We start from the raw sequence: 14,673 nt of genomic DNA, 5'->3' as shown, positions 1-14,673 counted from the left end.
GGCTGAGACAGTGGACAGTGGGTTTTACAGCTAAACCAGGCTGAGACAGTGAACAGTGGGTTTTACAGCTAAACCAGGCTGAGACAGTGGACAGTGGGTTTTACAGCTAACCCAGGCTGAGACTGTGGACAGTGGGTTTTAAAGCTAACCCAGGCTGAGACAGTGGACAGTGGGTTTTACAGCTAACCCAGGCTGAGACAGTGGACAGTGGGTTTTAAAGCTAACCCAGACTGAGACAGTGGACAGTGGACAGTGGGTTTTAAAGCTAACCCAGGCTGAGACAGTGGACAGTGGGTTTTACAGCTAACCCAGGCTGAGACAGTGGGGTTTACAGCTAACCCAGGCTGAGACAGTGGACAGTGGTTTTTACAACTAACCCAGGCTGAGACCGTGGGTTTTACAGCTAACCCAGGCTGAGACAATGGACAGTGGGTTTTACAGCTAACCCAGGCTGAGACAGTGGACATCGGGTTTTAAAGCTAACCCAGGCTGAGACAGTGGGTTTTACAGCTAACCCAGGCTGAGACAGTGGACAGTGGGTTTTACAGCTAACCCAGGCTGAGACGGTGGGTTTTACAGCTAACCCAGGCTGAGACAGTGGGTTTTACAGCTAACCCAGGCAGAGACAGTGGACAGTGGGTTTTATAGCTAACCCAGGCTGAGACAGTGGACAGTGGGTTTTACAGCTAACCTAGGCTGAGACAGTGGACAGTGGGTTTTCCAGCTAAACCAGGCTGAGACAGTGGAAAGTGGGTTTTATAGCTAACCCAGACTGAGACAGTGGACAGTGGACAGTGGGTTTTAAAGCTAACCCAGGCTGAGACAGTGGACAGTGGGTTTTACAGCTAACCCAGGCTGAGACAGTGGACAGTGGGTTTTAAAGCTAACCCAGGCTGAGACAGTGGACAGTGGGTTTTACAGCTAACCCAGGCTGAGACAGTGGACAGTGGGTTTTACAGCTAACCCAGGCTGAGACAGGGGACAGTGGGTTTTAAAGCTAACCCAGGCTGAGACAGTGGACAGTGGGTTTTACAGCTAACCCAGGCTGAGACAGTGGGTTTTACAGCTAACCCAGGCTGAGACAGTGGACAGTGGGTTTTACAGCTAACCCAGGCTGAGACAGTGGACAGTGGGTTTTACAGCTAAACCAGGCTGAGACAGTGGAAAGTGGGTTTTATAGCTAACCCAGGCTGAGACAGTGGACAGTGGGTTTTAAAGCTAACCCAGGCTGAGACAGTGGACAGTGGGTTTTACAGCTAACCCAGGCTGAGACAGTGGACAGTGGGTTTTAAAGCTAACCCAGGCTGAGACAGTGGACAGTGGGTTTTAAAGCTAACCCAGACTGAGACAGTGGGTTTTAAAGCTAACCCAGGCTGAGACAGTGGACAGTGGGTTTTACAGCTAACCCAGGCTGAGACCGTGGACAGTGGGTTTTAAAGCTAACCCAGACTGAGACAGTGGACAGTGGGTTTTAAAGCTAACCCAGGCTGAGACAGTGGACAGTGGGTTTTACAGCTAACCCAGGCTGAGACAGTGGACAGTGGGTTTTAAAGCTAACCCAGACTGAGACAGTGGACAGTGGACAGTGGGGTTTACAGCTAACCCAGGCTGAGACAGTGGACAGTGGGTTTACAGCTAACCCAGGCTTAGACAGTGGACAGGGAGTTTTAAAGCTAACCCAGGCTGAGACAGTGGACATGGAGTTTTACAGCTAACCCAGGCTGAGACAGTGGACAGTGGGTTTTACAGCTAACCCAGGCAGAGACAGTGGACAGTGGGTTTTATAGCTAACCCAGGCTGAGACAGTGGACAGTGGGTTTAACAGCTAACCCAGGCAGAGACAGTGGACAGTGGGTTTTATAGCTAACCCAGACTGAGAAAGTGGACAGTGGGTTTTACAGCTAACCCAGGCTGAGACAGTGGACAGTGGGTTTTACAGCTAAACCATGCTGAGACAGTGGGGTTTACAGCTAACCCAGGCTGAGATAGTGGACAGGGAGTTTTAAAGCTAACCCAGGCTGAGACAGTGGACAGGGAGTTTTACAGCTAACCCAGGCTGAGACAGTGGACAGTGGGTTTTAACGCTAACCCAGGCTGAGACAGTGGATAGTGGGTTTTACAGCTAACCCATAGTGAGACAGTGGACAGTGGGTTTTACAGCTAACCCAGGCTGAGACAGTGGAAAATGGGTTTTACAGCTAACCCAGGCTGAGACAGTGGACAGTGGGTTTTACAGCTAACCCAGGCTGAGACAGTGGACAATGGGTTTTAGAGCTAACCCAGGTTGAGACAGTGGACAGCAGCCAGTGGGTTTTACAGCTAACCCAGGCTGAGACAGTGGACAGTGGGTTTTATAGCTAACCCATGCAGAGACTGCAGCCAGTGGGTTTTACAGCTAACCCAGGCTGAGACAGTGGACAGTGGGTTTTACAGCTAACCCAGGCTGAGACAGTGAACAGTGGGTTTTACAGCTAAACCAGGCTGAGACAGTGGACAGTGGGTTTTACAGCTAACCCAGGCTGAGACAGTGGGTTTTACAGCTAACCCAGGCTGAGACAGTGGACAGTGGGTTTTACAGCTAACCCAGGCTGAGTCATTGGACAGGGAGTTTTAAAGCTAACCCAGGCTGAGACAGTGGACAGCAGCCAGTGGGTTTTACAGCTAACCCATAGTGAGACAGTGGACAGTGGGTTTTACAGCTAACCCAGGCTGAGACAGTGGACAGTGGGTTTTACAGCTAACCTAGGCTGAGACAGTGGACAGTGGGTTTTACAGCTAACGCAGGCTGAGACAGTGGGTTTTACAGCTAACCCAGGCTGAGACAGTGGACAGTGGGTTTTACAGCTAACCCAGGCTGAGACAGTGGACAGTGGGTTTTACAGCTAACCCAGGCTGAGACAGTGGACAGTGGGTTTTACAGCTAAACCAGGCTGAGACAGTGGACAGTGGGTTTTACAGCTAACCCAGGCTGAGACAGTGGGTTGTACAGCTAACCCAGGCTGAGACAGTGGACAGTGGGCTTTACAACTAACCCAGGCTGAGAGTGTGGGTTTTACAGCTAACCCAGGCTGAGACAGTGGACAGTGGGTTTTACAGCTAACCCAGGCTGAGTCAGTGGACAGGGAGTTTTAAAGCTAACACAGGCTGAGACAGTGGACAGCAGCCAGTGGGTTTTACAGCTAACCCATAGTGAGACAGTGGACAGTGGGTTTTAAAGCTAACCCAGGCTGAAACAGTGGACACAGAGTTTTAAAGCTAACCCAGGCTGAGACAGTGGACAGTGGGTTTTACAGCTAACCCAGGCTGAGACAGTGGACAGTGGGTTTTACAGCTAACCCAGGCTGAGACAGTGGGTTTTACAGCTAACCCAGGCTGAGACAGTGGACAGTGGGTTTTACAGCTAACCCAGGCTGAGACAGTGGATAGTGGGTTTTACAGCTAACCCAGGCTGAGACAGTGGACAGTGGGTTTTACAGCTAAACCAGGCTGAGACAGTGGACAGTGGGTTTTACAGCTAACCCAGGCTGAGACAGTGGACAGTGGGTTTTACAGCTAAACCAGGCTGAGACAGTTGACAGTGGGTTTTACAGCTAACCCAGGCTGAGACAGTGGACAGTGGGTTTTACAGCTAAACCAGGCTGAGACAGTGGACAGTGGGTTTTACAGCTAAACCAGGCTGAGAGGTCAAAGGGGCAAATGCAAATGTATGTTGCTTGTAGAAATGTGTGCATCCCAAATGGCACCCTATTCCCTATTAAGTGCACTACTTTTTACTAGAGTCACATGGTCCCTGGTCAAGAGTAAAGCAGAATATAGGGAATAGAATGCCATTGTGGACTCAGAGTCATTGATCCATGCCACAGCACCTGTCTCCATTCATCTAGTGAGTAACGTTAGCCCCCTCATTTAGGCCTGCTTGCTGATCACCATGGAAACGCCATCTCCAGGGCACATCACTGGCATCATCATCGCTGTGACGATGAATCTTTGGGTTTTCACACCTAAAACCCACAGAGCTGTTTATTATGGTCTGGCTGGGTTGCTTGGTGACTGGGTGGCTGGATGACTGGGTGGCTGGGTGGCTGGGTGGCTGGGTGGCTGGGTGACTGGGTGACTGGGTGGCTGGGTAGCTAGGTGACTGGGTGGCTGGGTGGCTGGGTGGCTGGGTGACTGGGTGGCTGGGTGACTGGGTGACTGGGTGGCTGGGTGACTGGGTGACTGGGTGACTGGGTGACTGGGTGGCTGGGTGGCTGGGTGACTGAGAAGAATAGTTAAAACACTTGAATAATACCTCTGGGCCATTCTCACTATATTTCAGTGGTGATGCCACTGGCTGGCTCCAAAATGCCATGGCAACTTATTCCCTGGCCAAAAGTAATGCACTACATAGGGAGAATACAGTGTCATTTGGGACAGTAAGTGTTTGTATGAATTATACCTGTTGTCACAGATACCCCAGCGTAGCTTCCTGACTGATCTAACTCACCATGGCCTGGTCAGTCTAGTGTTGTTCTACTGTCTGTCTGCTCCTGATGCAGTGGCTCTGTCACAGTCTAGTGTTCTACTGTCTGTCTGATATAGTGGCTCTGTCACAGTCTAGTTTTCGTCTGTCTGCCTGCCTGCCTGCCTGCCTGCCTGCCTGCCTGCCTGCCTGCCTGCCTGCCTGCCTGCCTGCCTGTCTGTCTGATATAGTGGCTCTGTCAAAGTCTAGTGTTCTACTGTCTGTCTGATACAGTGGCTCTGTCAAAGTCTAGTGTTCTACTGTCTGTCTGATACAGTGGCTCTGTCAAAGTCTAGTGTTCTACTGTCTGTCTGATATAGTGGCTCTGTCACAGTCTAGTGTTCTACTGTCTGACTGTCTGTCTGTCTGATATAGTGGCTCTGTCACAGTCTGGTGTTCTACTGTCTGTCTGATATAGTGGCTCTGTCGCAGTCTAGTGTTCTACTGTCTGTCTGTCTGTCTGATATAGTGGCTCTGTCACATTGATGACAACTGTAATGTTATTTTAGTAGAAGACCGGAGAGTGAGGACGGTTCATATGTCTGGTTTAGGTTACTGTCAGTGACATCTACAGTCAGAACACTGGAAATGACAGATTAGATACTGTGTAATGAATTAATGTAGACACATAACCTAACAACAGTCTCATGTACAGGTTTCCCCTAGTTTATAACAGAACAACAGTCTCATGTACAGGTTTCCACTAGTTTATAACAGAACAACAGTCTCATGTACAGGTTTCCCCTAGTTTATAACAGATCAACAGTCTCATGTACAGGTTTCCCCTAGTTTATAACAGAACAACAGTCTCATGTACAGCTTTCCCCTAGTTTATAACCTAACAACAGTCTCATGTACAGCTTTCCCCTAGTTTATAACAGATCAACAGTCTCATGTACAGCTTTCCCCTAGTTTATAACAGAACAACAGTCTCATGTACAGGTTTCCCCTAGTTTATAACAGAACAACAGTCTCATGTACAGCTTTCCCCTAGTTTATAACATAACAACAGTCTCATGTACAGCTTTCCCCTAGTTTATATTACCTATATTTCCTTTTATTTAGTGAGTTTCTCTGTTGGCTTCCTGACAGGTTGATTTGTTATGTAGCTCAATGCTAGCTGGGTTGGGACTAGAAGCATGCAGAATTGCAGATATCCGTTAGAGCCGGGTCATGTGTGCTTTTCCCAGGACATTACCAGGACTATTTCATGTCATTTCACTGAGATTGGTTTGTTGTGATCTCGTTGAATGTGACCCTAGACTGTGGATGCTGCCAGGCAACACAAGTGTATTCTGTAAAATTAAGTGTTGATTACAGGAAAGAAACAGTAGATCTGTGGGGGGGGATCTTATTGTGTTTCTAATGTTTAGTAGCTACAGGATGCACCAAGGAAGCTCCTGTTCTCTGAATGGCCAATCAAACAGGGCGGGGCTTGTGGCTGGTCCTTTTTTCATGGTGACAGCTGAACAGAACAGTAGCCTACTGTGTGTGTGCATGATGTGACTCTGTGTGTGTGTGTGACTTATATGCATGCACACTCATGCTCGACTGTTTTCCTCTGTTCTGTTCTCCTCTGTTCTGTTCTGTTCTGTTCTCCTCTGTTCTGTTCTGTTCTGTTCTCCTCTGTTCTGTTATCCTCTGTTCTGTTCTACTCTCCTCTCCTCTCCTCTGTTCTGTTCTGTTCTCCTCTGTTCTGTTCTCCTCTGTTCTGTTCTTCTCTCCTCTCCTCTCCTCTGTTCTGTTCTCCTCTGTTCTGTTCTCCTCTCCTCTCCTCTGCTCTGTTCTGTTCTCATCTGTTTTCCTCTGCTCTGTTCTGTTCTCATCTGTTTTCCTCTGCTCTGTTATCCTCTGTTTTCCTCTGTTCTGTTTTCCTCTGTTCTGTTTTCCTCTGTTCTGTTTTCCTCTGTTTTCCTCTGTTCTGTTATCCTCTGTTTTCCTCTGTTCTGTTTTCCTCTGTTCTGTTTTCCTCTGTTCTGTTTTCCTCTGTTTTCCTCTGTTCTGTTCTCCTCTGTTCTGTTCTCCTCTGTTCTCCTCTGTTCTGTTATCCTCTGTTCTCCTCTGTTCTGTTATCCTCTGTTTTCCTCTGTTCTGTTTTCCTCTGTTCTGTTTTCCTCTGTTTTCCTCTGTTCTGTTTTCCTCTGTTTTTCTCTGTTCTGTTTTCCTCTGTTTTCCTCTGTTCTGTTTTCCTCTGTTCTGTTATCCTCTGTTCTCCTCTGTTCTGTTATCCTCTGTTTTCCTCTGTTCTGTTTTCCTCTGTTCTGTTTTCCTCTGTTTTCCTCTGTTCTGTTATCCTCTGTTTTCCTCTGTTCTGTTTTCCTCTGTTCTGTTTTCCTCTGTTCTGTTTTCCTCTGTTCTGTTTTCCTCTGTTCTCTGTTCTGTTTTCCTCTGTTCTGTTTTCCTCTGTTCTGTTTTCCTCTGTTCTGTTTTCCTCTGTTCTGTTTTCCTCTGTTCTGTTTTCCTCTGTTCTGTTCTGTTTTCCTCTGTTCTGTTCTGTTTTCCTCTGTTCTGTTCTGTTTTCCTCTGTTCTGTTCTGTTTTCCTCTGTTCTGTTCTGTTTTCCTCTGTTCTGTTTTCCTCTGTTCTGTTTTCCTCTGTTCTGTTTTCCTCTGTTCTGTTTTCCTCTGTTCTGTTTTCCTCTGTTCTGTTTTCCTCTGTTCTGTTTTCCTCTGTTCTGTTCTCCTCTGTTCTGCTCTCCTCTCCTCTCCTCTCCTCTGTTTTCCTCTGTTCTGTTTTCCTCTGTTCTGTTTTCCTCTGTTCTGTTTTCCTCTGTTCTGTTTTCCTCTGTTCTTTTCTCCTCTGTTCTTTTCTCCTCTCCTCTCCTCTGCTCTGTTCTACTCTGTTCTGTTTTCCTCTGTTCTGTTTTCCTCTGTTCTGTTTTCCTCTGTTCTGTCCTCCTCTGTTCTGTCCTCCTCTGTTCTGTCCTCCTCTGTTCTCCTCTGTTCTCCTCTCCTCTGCTCTGTTCTCCTCTGTTCTCCTCTCCTCTGCTCTGTTCTCCTCTGTTCTCCTCTCCTCTGCTCTGTTCTCCTCTGTTCTCCTCTCCTCTGCTCTGTTCTCCTCTGTTCTTCTCTCCACTCCTCTGTTCTCCTCTGTTCTCCTCTGTTCTGTTCTGCTCTGCTCTGTAGATGGATGAGATTAAGGTAAAAGACAGAGCATGCTGTGTGCTGGGGAAGGAGCTGGGTGTTCAGGCTGGACACACTCAGAGGCTCCAGCTGCAGAAGGAGGCTGTGGATGAGCAGCTAGCCCAGATCAGAAGCAGGGAGGCTGGTGCAGGAGGACACCTCCACAGCCCCAAACGAGACGCTCCTTACCCCAGTGGTGCAGGAGACACCTCAGAGAGCCTCGTAAGCAATGTCTCTCCCTCCATCTCGCCTCTCACTACTGCATACTGCAGGCTACCCCTCCATCTCGCCTCTCACTACTGCATACTGCAGGCTACCCCTCCATCTCGCCTCTCACTACTGCATACTGCAGGCTACCCCTCCATCTAGCCTCTCACTGCTGCGTCATGCAGGCTATCTATAGACCTACTGTACCTCCACAAACGCAACGCCCTTTGTTGCCCTCTGCAACTTTAAATCTAGCTAACGTGTTTATTTTGCTTTCTTTGTGCTTCACCTTCTTTATCTGTTTCTAGACGCTTAAATGGAGTCTAGAGATCTGCCCTGGCTGAGCCTAGATTTTCTCTATTCCTCCACCCAGCACCAGTCCTCTCACCTTCCTTTACTGTCTATTACTGCACCCAGCACCAGTCCTCTCACCTTCCTTTACTGTCTATTCCTCCACCCAGCACCAGTTCCTCTCACCTTCCTTTACTGTCTATTCCTCCACCCAGCACCAGTTCCTCTCACCTTCCTTTACTGTCTATTCCTCCACCCAGCACCAGTCCTCTCACCTTCCTTTACTGTCTATTCCTCCACCCAGCACCAGTCCTCTCACCTTCCTTTACTGTCTATTACTGCACCCAGCACCAGTCCTCTCACCTTCCTTTACTGTCTATTCCTCCACCCAGCACCAGTCCTCTCACCTTCCTTTACTGTCTATTACTGCACCCAGCACCAGTCCTCTCACCTTCCTTTAATGTATATTACTGCCCCCAGCACCAGTCCTCTCATCTTCCTTTACTGTCTATTCCTCCACCCAGCACCAGTTCCTCTAACCTTCCTTTACTGTCTATTCCACCCAGCACCAGTCCTCTCACCTTCCTTTACTGTCTATTCCTCCACCCAGCACCAGTCCTCTCACCTTCCTTTACTGTCTATTCCTCCACCCAGCACCAGTTCCTCTAACCTTCCTTTACTGTCTATTACTGCACCCAGCACCAGTCCTCTCACCTTCCTTTACTGTCTATTCCTCCACCCAGCACCAGTCCTCTCACCTTCATTTACTGTCTATTCCTCCACCCAGCACCAGTCCTCTCACCTTCCTTTACTGTCTATTCCTCCACCCAGCACCAGTCCTCTCACCTTCCTTTACTGTCTATTCCTCCACCCAGCACCAGTCCTCTCACCTTCCTTTACTGTCTATCTGCAGATACGATGTTCTCTATTGTTGAAAGATGTCTTCTGCACCACTGAATCAGGAATTCTTGAGACGTTTATAGATAGTTTTGTTTCGATCTCGTTCTTTCGTCTTCAGCTCTTTATTTTTATATTTTCTAATATTCAGCTCATAAATATATACATGAATCTCTGAATTTTAAACACAGTGGATACTAAAGTCTGCACATTTCAATTTTGTATTAATATTTTACATCAAATTCCTCGTAATCAAATTTACACACGTCACCATTCCCTGTTGAAGAACTAAATGTTTTATGTCCGAGCTGTTCTTTCAGCAACTATCCAAGCCTGCCTGCTGTGCACCAGTCCGTGGCCTGTGACTTCCTCAATCTATAAGCACATCACCTGAACGCCTTCACACTGTCACCAATATTCACACTCCCTTACACTCACCTACTCATGCTTACAGAGTAGACACCTGTTATTTCAACAGGCTACTTACTTATTATTATTATCGGCATGCCTCTCAATGTAGTTAGTCTCTTCTCACAGCTGCTGAGTCTGAGCGCCATGAGTCAGGAGTAGCTGGGGCCAGCTTTGGGGTCAATTCCAATTCAAGTCAGTCAATTCAGGAAGTAAATTGACGTTCCAATTCAATAATTGAATTTTTAAAAAAGGCATCTTATTTTCAATGACTTCTCAATAAACTGAAAAGGAGAAGATATTTGTTTTTAAATGTTAAATTCAAATCATTTCCTGAATTGACTTCCTTCAATTCAAAAGGACCCCAACCCTGATGAGTAGCAAGCAAGGCTGCACTGTAATAAACACTAGAGTAAACGACCGTAGCTTATTGAATAGTGTTTTCATTTTCATGGCAGAAAATGGATGGGATGGTTTTTATTTTTCTGTTTATTATTTGTTCTGTGTAAGAATGACTGTACCCACTGTCCACTTTATTACACTGTTATGTAGATAAATCCATGTCAACAGGAACCCAGAGGTTTCCGGGTGTATTTTACCACATTAACTGGCGTTTCTACATGGAGCGTTAACATTGAAGGTCCATAGGGCTTTCGATAAGTGGGGTTCAGTGGGCGAGGCCTAATATACTGTAATAATATAGCCTGGGGATGGTGTTTGAGGTTATTCCCAGTAATCTGCAGTTGGTGTGTGTTTCAGGAACAGCAGTTGGATGAGAAGGACGCGCGGCGCTTCCAGCTGAAGATCGCTGAGCTGAGTGCCGTCATCCGCAAACTGGAAGACCGCAACGCCCTCTTGTCAGAGGAAAGAAATGAACTGGTGAGCCGTTCTGACGTCTTCCAATCACTAGTATAAACCGGGTGGTTCCAGCCCTGAATGCTGATTGGCTGGAGGACCGCAATGCCCTCCTGTTTGGTTCGGGTACAACAACCAGGTTTGGTATTGGATCAGTTTGGTTCTGTTATAAAAAACAGGTTTGGTATTGGATCAGTTTGGTTCTGGCTTAAAAAACAGGTTTGGTATTGGATCAGTTTGGTCTCGGCATAAAAAAACAGGTTTGGTATTGGATCAGTTTGGTTCTGGCTTAAAAAACAGGTTTGATATTGGATCAGCTTGGTTCTGGCTTAAAAAACAGGTTTGGTATTGGATCAGTTTGGTTCTGGTGTCACGACCTGGTCGAAGTATTTTGTGTTTATCTTTATTTATTTGGTCAGGCCAGGGTGGGGCATGGGTTTTTGCATGTGGTGTGTATGTATGGGGATTGTAGCTAGTGGGGTGTTCTAGCTAAGTCTATGGCTGTCTGAAGTGGTTCTCAATCAGAGGCAGGTGTTTATCGTTGTCTCTGATTGGGATTGGGTGATTGTCCTAAGTGTCTTGATGTCCTTGTTTGATGTTAGTTGACACAAGTATAGGCTGTTTTCGTTTCGTTTATTGTTTTGTAGTGTTCATGTTTAGTCGTGTTTACGTTTGTTTAAATAAACATGGATCGCAATCGACACGCTGCAGTTTGGTCCGACTCTCCTTCTCACCAAGAAAACCGTTACAGAATCACCCACCACAAACGGACCAAGCAGCGTGTCAACAGGCAGGAGCCACAGGAGAAGCAACAAAGGCAGAAACAGCAGCGTAAAGAGGAATGGACATGGGAGGACGTTTTGGATGGCAAGGGCTGTTACACTTGGGAGGAGATACTGGCTGGAAGAGATCGCCTCCCATGGGAACAGGTGGAGGCACTTAGGAGAGCAGAGGCAGCCGGAGAGAGGAGTCGGCGATACGAGGGAACACGGTTGGCAAGGAAGCCTGAGAGGCAGCCCCAAAAATTCCTTGGGGAGGGGGCTAACAGGGAGTACGGCTACGGCAGGTAGGAGACCTGCGCAAACTCCCTGTGCTTACCGGGGGCTAGAGAGACCGGAAAGGCACCGTGTTATGCAGTGGTGCGCACGGTGTCTCCAGTGCGGGTGCATAGCCCGGTGCGGTATATTCCAGCTCCGCGTGTCGGCCGGGCTAGATTGAGCGTCGAGCCTAATGCCATGAAGCCGGCTCTACGCATCTGGTCCCCAGTGCGTCTCCTTGGGCCGGCTTACATGGCACCAGCGCTCGGTGTCTCCGGTTCGCCTGCATAGCCCAGTGGGGCTATTCCACCTCGCCGCACTGGCAGGGCGACCGTGAGCATTCAACCAGGTAAGGTTGGGCAGGCTCGGTGCTCAAGAGCTCCAGTGCGCTTGCACGGTCCGGTCTTTCCAGTACCACCTCCACACCCCAGCCCTCCGGTAGCAGCTCCCCGCACCAGGCTTCCTGTGCGTGTCCTCGGTCCAGTACCGCCAGTGCCAGCACCACGCATCAGGCCTACAGTGCGCCTCGCCCGTCCAGCGCTGCCGGAGCCTTCCTCCTCTCCAGCGCTGTCGGAGTCTCCAGCCAGCCAGGATCTGGTAGATTCATCAACCTGCCTGAGCTTCCTCTCACTCCTGAGCTTCCTCTCACTCCTGAGCTTCCTCTCACTCCTGAGCTTCCCCTCAGTCCCGAGCTTCCCCTCAGTCCCGAGCTGCCCCTCAGTCCCGAGCTGCCCCTCAGTCCCGATCTGCTCCTCAGTCCAGTGGGGTTCTGGGTGAGGACTACTAGGCCATGGTCGGCGGCGAGGGTGGACTATCCAAGGACGCGAGGAGAAGGGACTAAGACATTGATTGAGTGGGGTCCACATCCCGCGCCGAAGCCGCCACCATGGACAGACGCCCACCCGGACCCTCCCTATTGTTTTGAGGTGCGTTCGGGAGTCCGCACCTTAGGGGGGGGGGGTTCTGTCACTCCCTGGTCGAAGTATTTTGTGTTTATCTTTATTTATTTGGTCAGGCCAGGGTGGGGCATGGGTTTTTGTATGTGGTGTGTATGTATGGGGATTGTAGCTAGTGGAGTGTTCTAGCTAAGTCTATGGCTGTCTGAAGTGGTTCTCAATCAGAGGCAGGTGTTTATCGTTGTCTCTGATTGGGATCCATAATTAGGCAGCCATATTCTTTGAGTTTGTCGTGGGTGATTGTCCTAAGTGTCTTGATGTCCTTGTTTGATGTTAGTTGACACAAGTATAGGCTGTTTTCGGTTTTCGTTTCGTTTATTGTTTTGTAGTGTTCATGTTTAGTCGTGTTTACGTTTGTTTAAATAAACATGGATCGCAATCGACACGCTGCAGTTTGGTCCGACTCTCCTTCTCACCAAGAAAACCGTTACATCTGGCTTAAAAAACAGGTTTGGTATTGGATCAGTTTGGTTCTGGCTTAAAAAAACAGGTTTGGTATTGGATCAGTTTGGTTCTGGTATAACAACCCGGTTTGGTATTGGATCAGTTTGGCTCTGGTATATAACAACCCGGTTTGATATTGGATCAGTTTGGTTCTGGCAACCTTTTTTTAAATTTTGCGTGACCTTTGACCCACATATTGTGAAACAAATGCATCAACAACATAGGGAGTGTTACTTTACTCACCGCGGCCACCAGCGTTTACTCACTTTCCTTTTCCACTACATCGCTGCCTGTCAAGCTGAGAACCTTCCTGCCATTGCAAAACGTTCCCACTTATTTAAAGAGCTTCTAAGCTGAGTTTACGGACCATGTCACTGGTCCCAATACAAGCTGTGAACCTTCCTGTCATTGCGATACGTTCCCACTTATATAAAGAGCTTCTAAGCTGAGTTTACGGACCATGTCACCGGTCCCAATACAAGCTGTGAACCTTCCTGTCATTGCAAAATGTTCCCACTTATATAAAGAGCTTCTAAGCTGAGTTTACGGACCATGTCACCGGTCCCAATACAAGCTGTGAACCTTCCTGTCATTGCAATACGTTCCCACTTATTTTAAGAGCTTCTAAGCTGAGTTTACGGACCATGTCACCGGTCCCAATACAAGCTGTGAACCTTCCTGTCATTGCAATACGTTCCCAGTTATATAAAGAGCTTCTAAGCCGAGTTTACGGACCATGTCACCGGTCCCAATACAAGCTGTGAACCTTCCTGTCATTGCAATACGTTCCCACTTATTTTAAGAGCTTCTAAGCTGAGTTTACGGACCATGTCACCGGTCCCAATACAAGCTGTGAACCTTCCTGTCATTGCAATACGTTCTCACTTATTTAAAGAGCTTCTAAGCTGAGTTTACGGACCATGTCACCGGTCCCAATACAAGAACCAATGTCGTTTCAAATCCAATTGTATTTGTCACATACAACATGATTAGTAGATGTTATTGGTCACATACACATGGATAGCAGATGTTATTGGTCACATACACATGGATAGCAGATGTTATTGGTCACATACACATGGTTAGCAGATGTTATTGGTCACATACACATGGATAGCAGATGTTATTGGTCACATACACATGGATAGCAGATGTTATTGGTCACATACACATGGATAGCAGATGTTATTGGTCACATTCACATGGTTAGCAGATGTTATTGGTCACATACACATGGTTAGCAGATGTTATTGGTCACATACACATGGTTAGCAGATGTTATTGGTCACATTCACATGGTTAGCAGATGTTATTGGTCACATACACATGGTTATCAGATGTTATTGGTCACATACACATGGTTAGCAGATGTTAATAATGTGAGTGTAGCGAAATGATTGTGCTTCTAGTTCCAACAGTGCAGTAATATCTAACAACTAATATCTAACAATTTCACAACAACTATCTAATACACACAAATCTAAAGGGATGGAATAAGAATATGTACATATAAATATATGGATGAGCGATGACCGAGCGGCAAAGGCAAGATGCAATAGATGGTATAAAATACAGTGTATACACATGAGATGAGTATATAAGATATGTAAACATCATTATTAAAGTGGCATTAGCATCAAACTCCAGGCCGTGGTCAGATGACATGAAAATAGAGTTATTTTGTCCAATCACACCGGCGGTGAGTTTGGTGTTTAAAAACAGAAGCATATGCAGAAAGTTACCTCATATCTACGGTGAAATATGGTAGTGGATCATTGATGTTATGGTAAAATATGGTAGTGGATCATTGATGTTATGGTAAAATATGGTAGTGGATCATTGATGTTATGGTATAATATGGTAGTGGATCATTGATGTTATGGTGAAATATGGTAGTGGATCATTGATGTTATGGTGAAATATGGTAGTGGATCATTGATGTTATGGTAAAATGTG

General features: G+C 47.2%; 1 protein-coding gene across 2 annotated transcripts in view; it reads left to right on the top strand.

The window, feature by feature from the left end:
* The window catches only part of LOC139381141 (janus kinase and microtubule-interacting protein 3-like), a 98,352-nt gene that overhangs the window by 45,012 nt on the left and 38,667 nt on the right, over nt 1-14,673 (top strand). For both annotated transcript variants that reach the window (XM_071124486.1, XM_071124485.1), the window contains 2 exons: nt 7,626-7,844; nt 10,185-10,304. In XM_071124486.1, coding sequence (XP_070980587.1) covers nt 7,626-7,844; nt 10,185-10,304 — 339 coding nt within the window. The remainder of the gene's footprint in view (nt 1-7,625; nt 7,845-10,184; nt 10,305-14,673) is intronic.

Source organism: Oncorhynchus clarkii, chromosome 23 (genome assembly GCF_045791955.1).
Source record: "Oncorhynchus clarkii lewisi isolate Uvic-CL-2024 chromosome 23, UVic_Ocla_1.0, whole genome shotgun sequence".
In the NCBI taxonomy this organism is placed as follows: Eukaryota; Metazoa; Chordata; class Actinopteri; order Salmoniformes; family Salmonidae; genus Oncorhynchus; species Oncorhynchus clarkii.
This window is presented reverse-complemented; position numbering and strand designations above follow the sequence as displayed.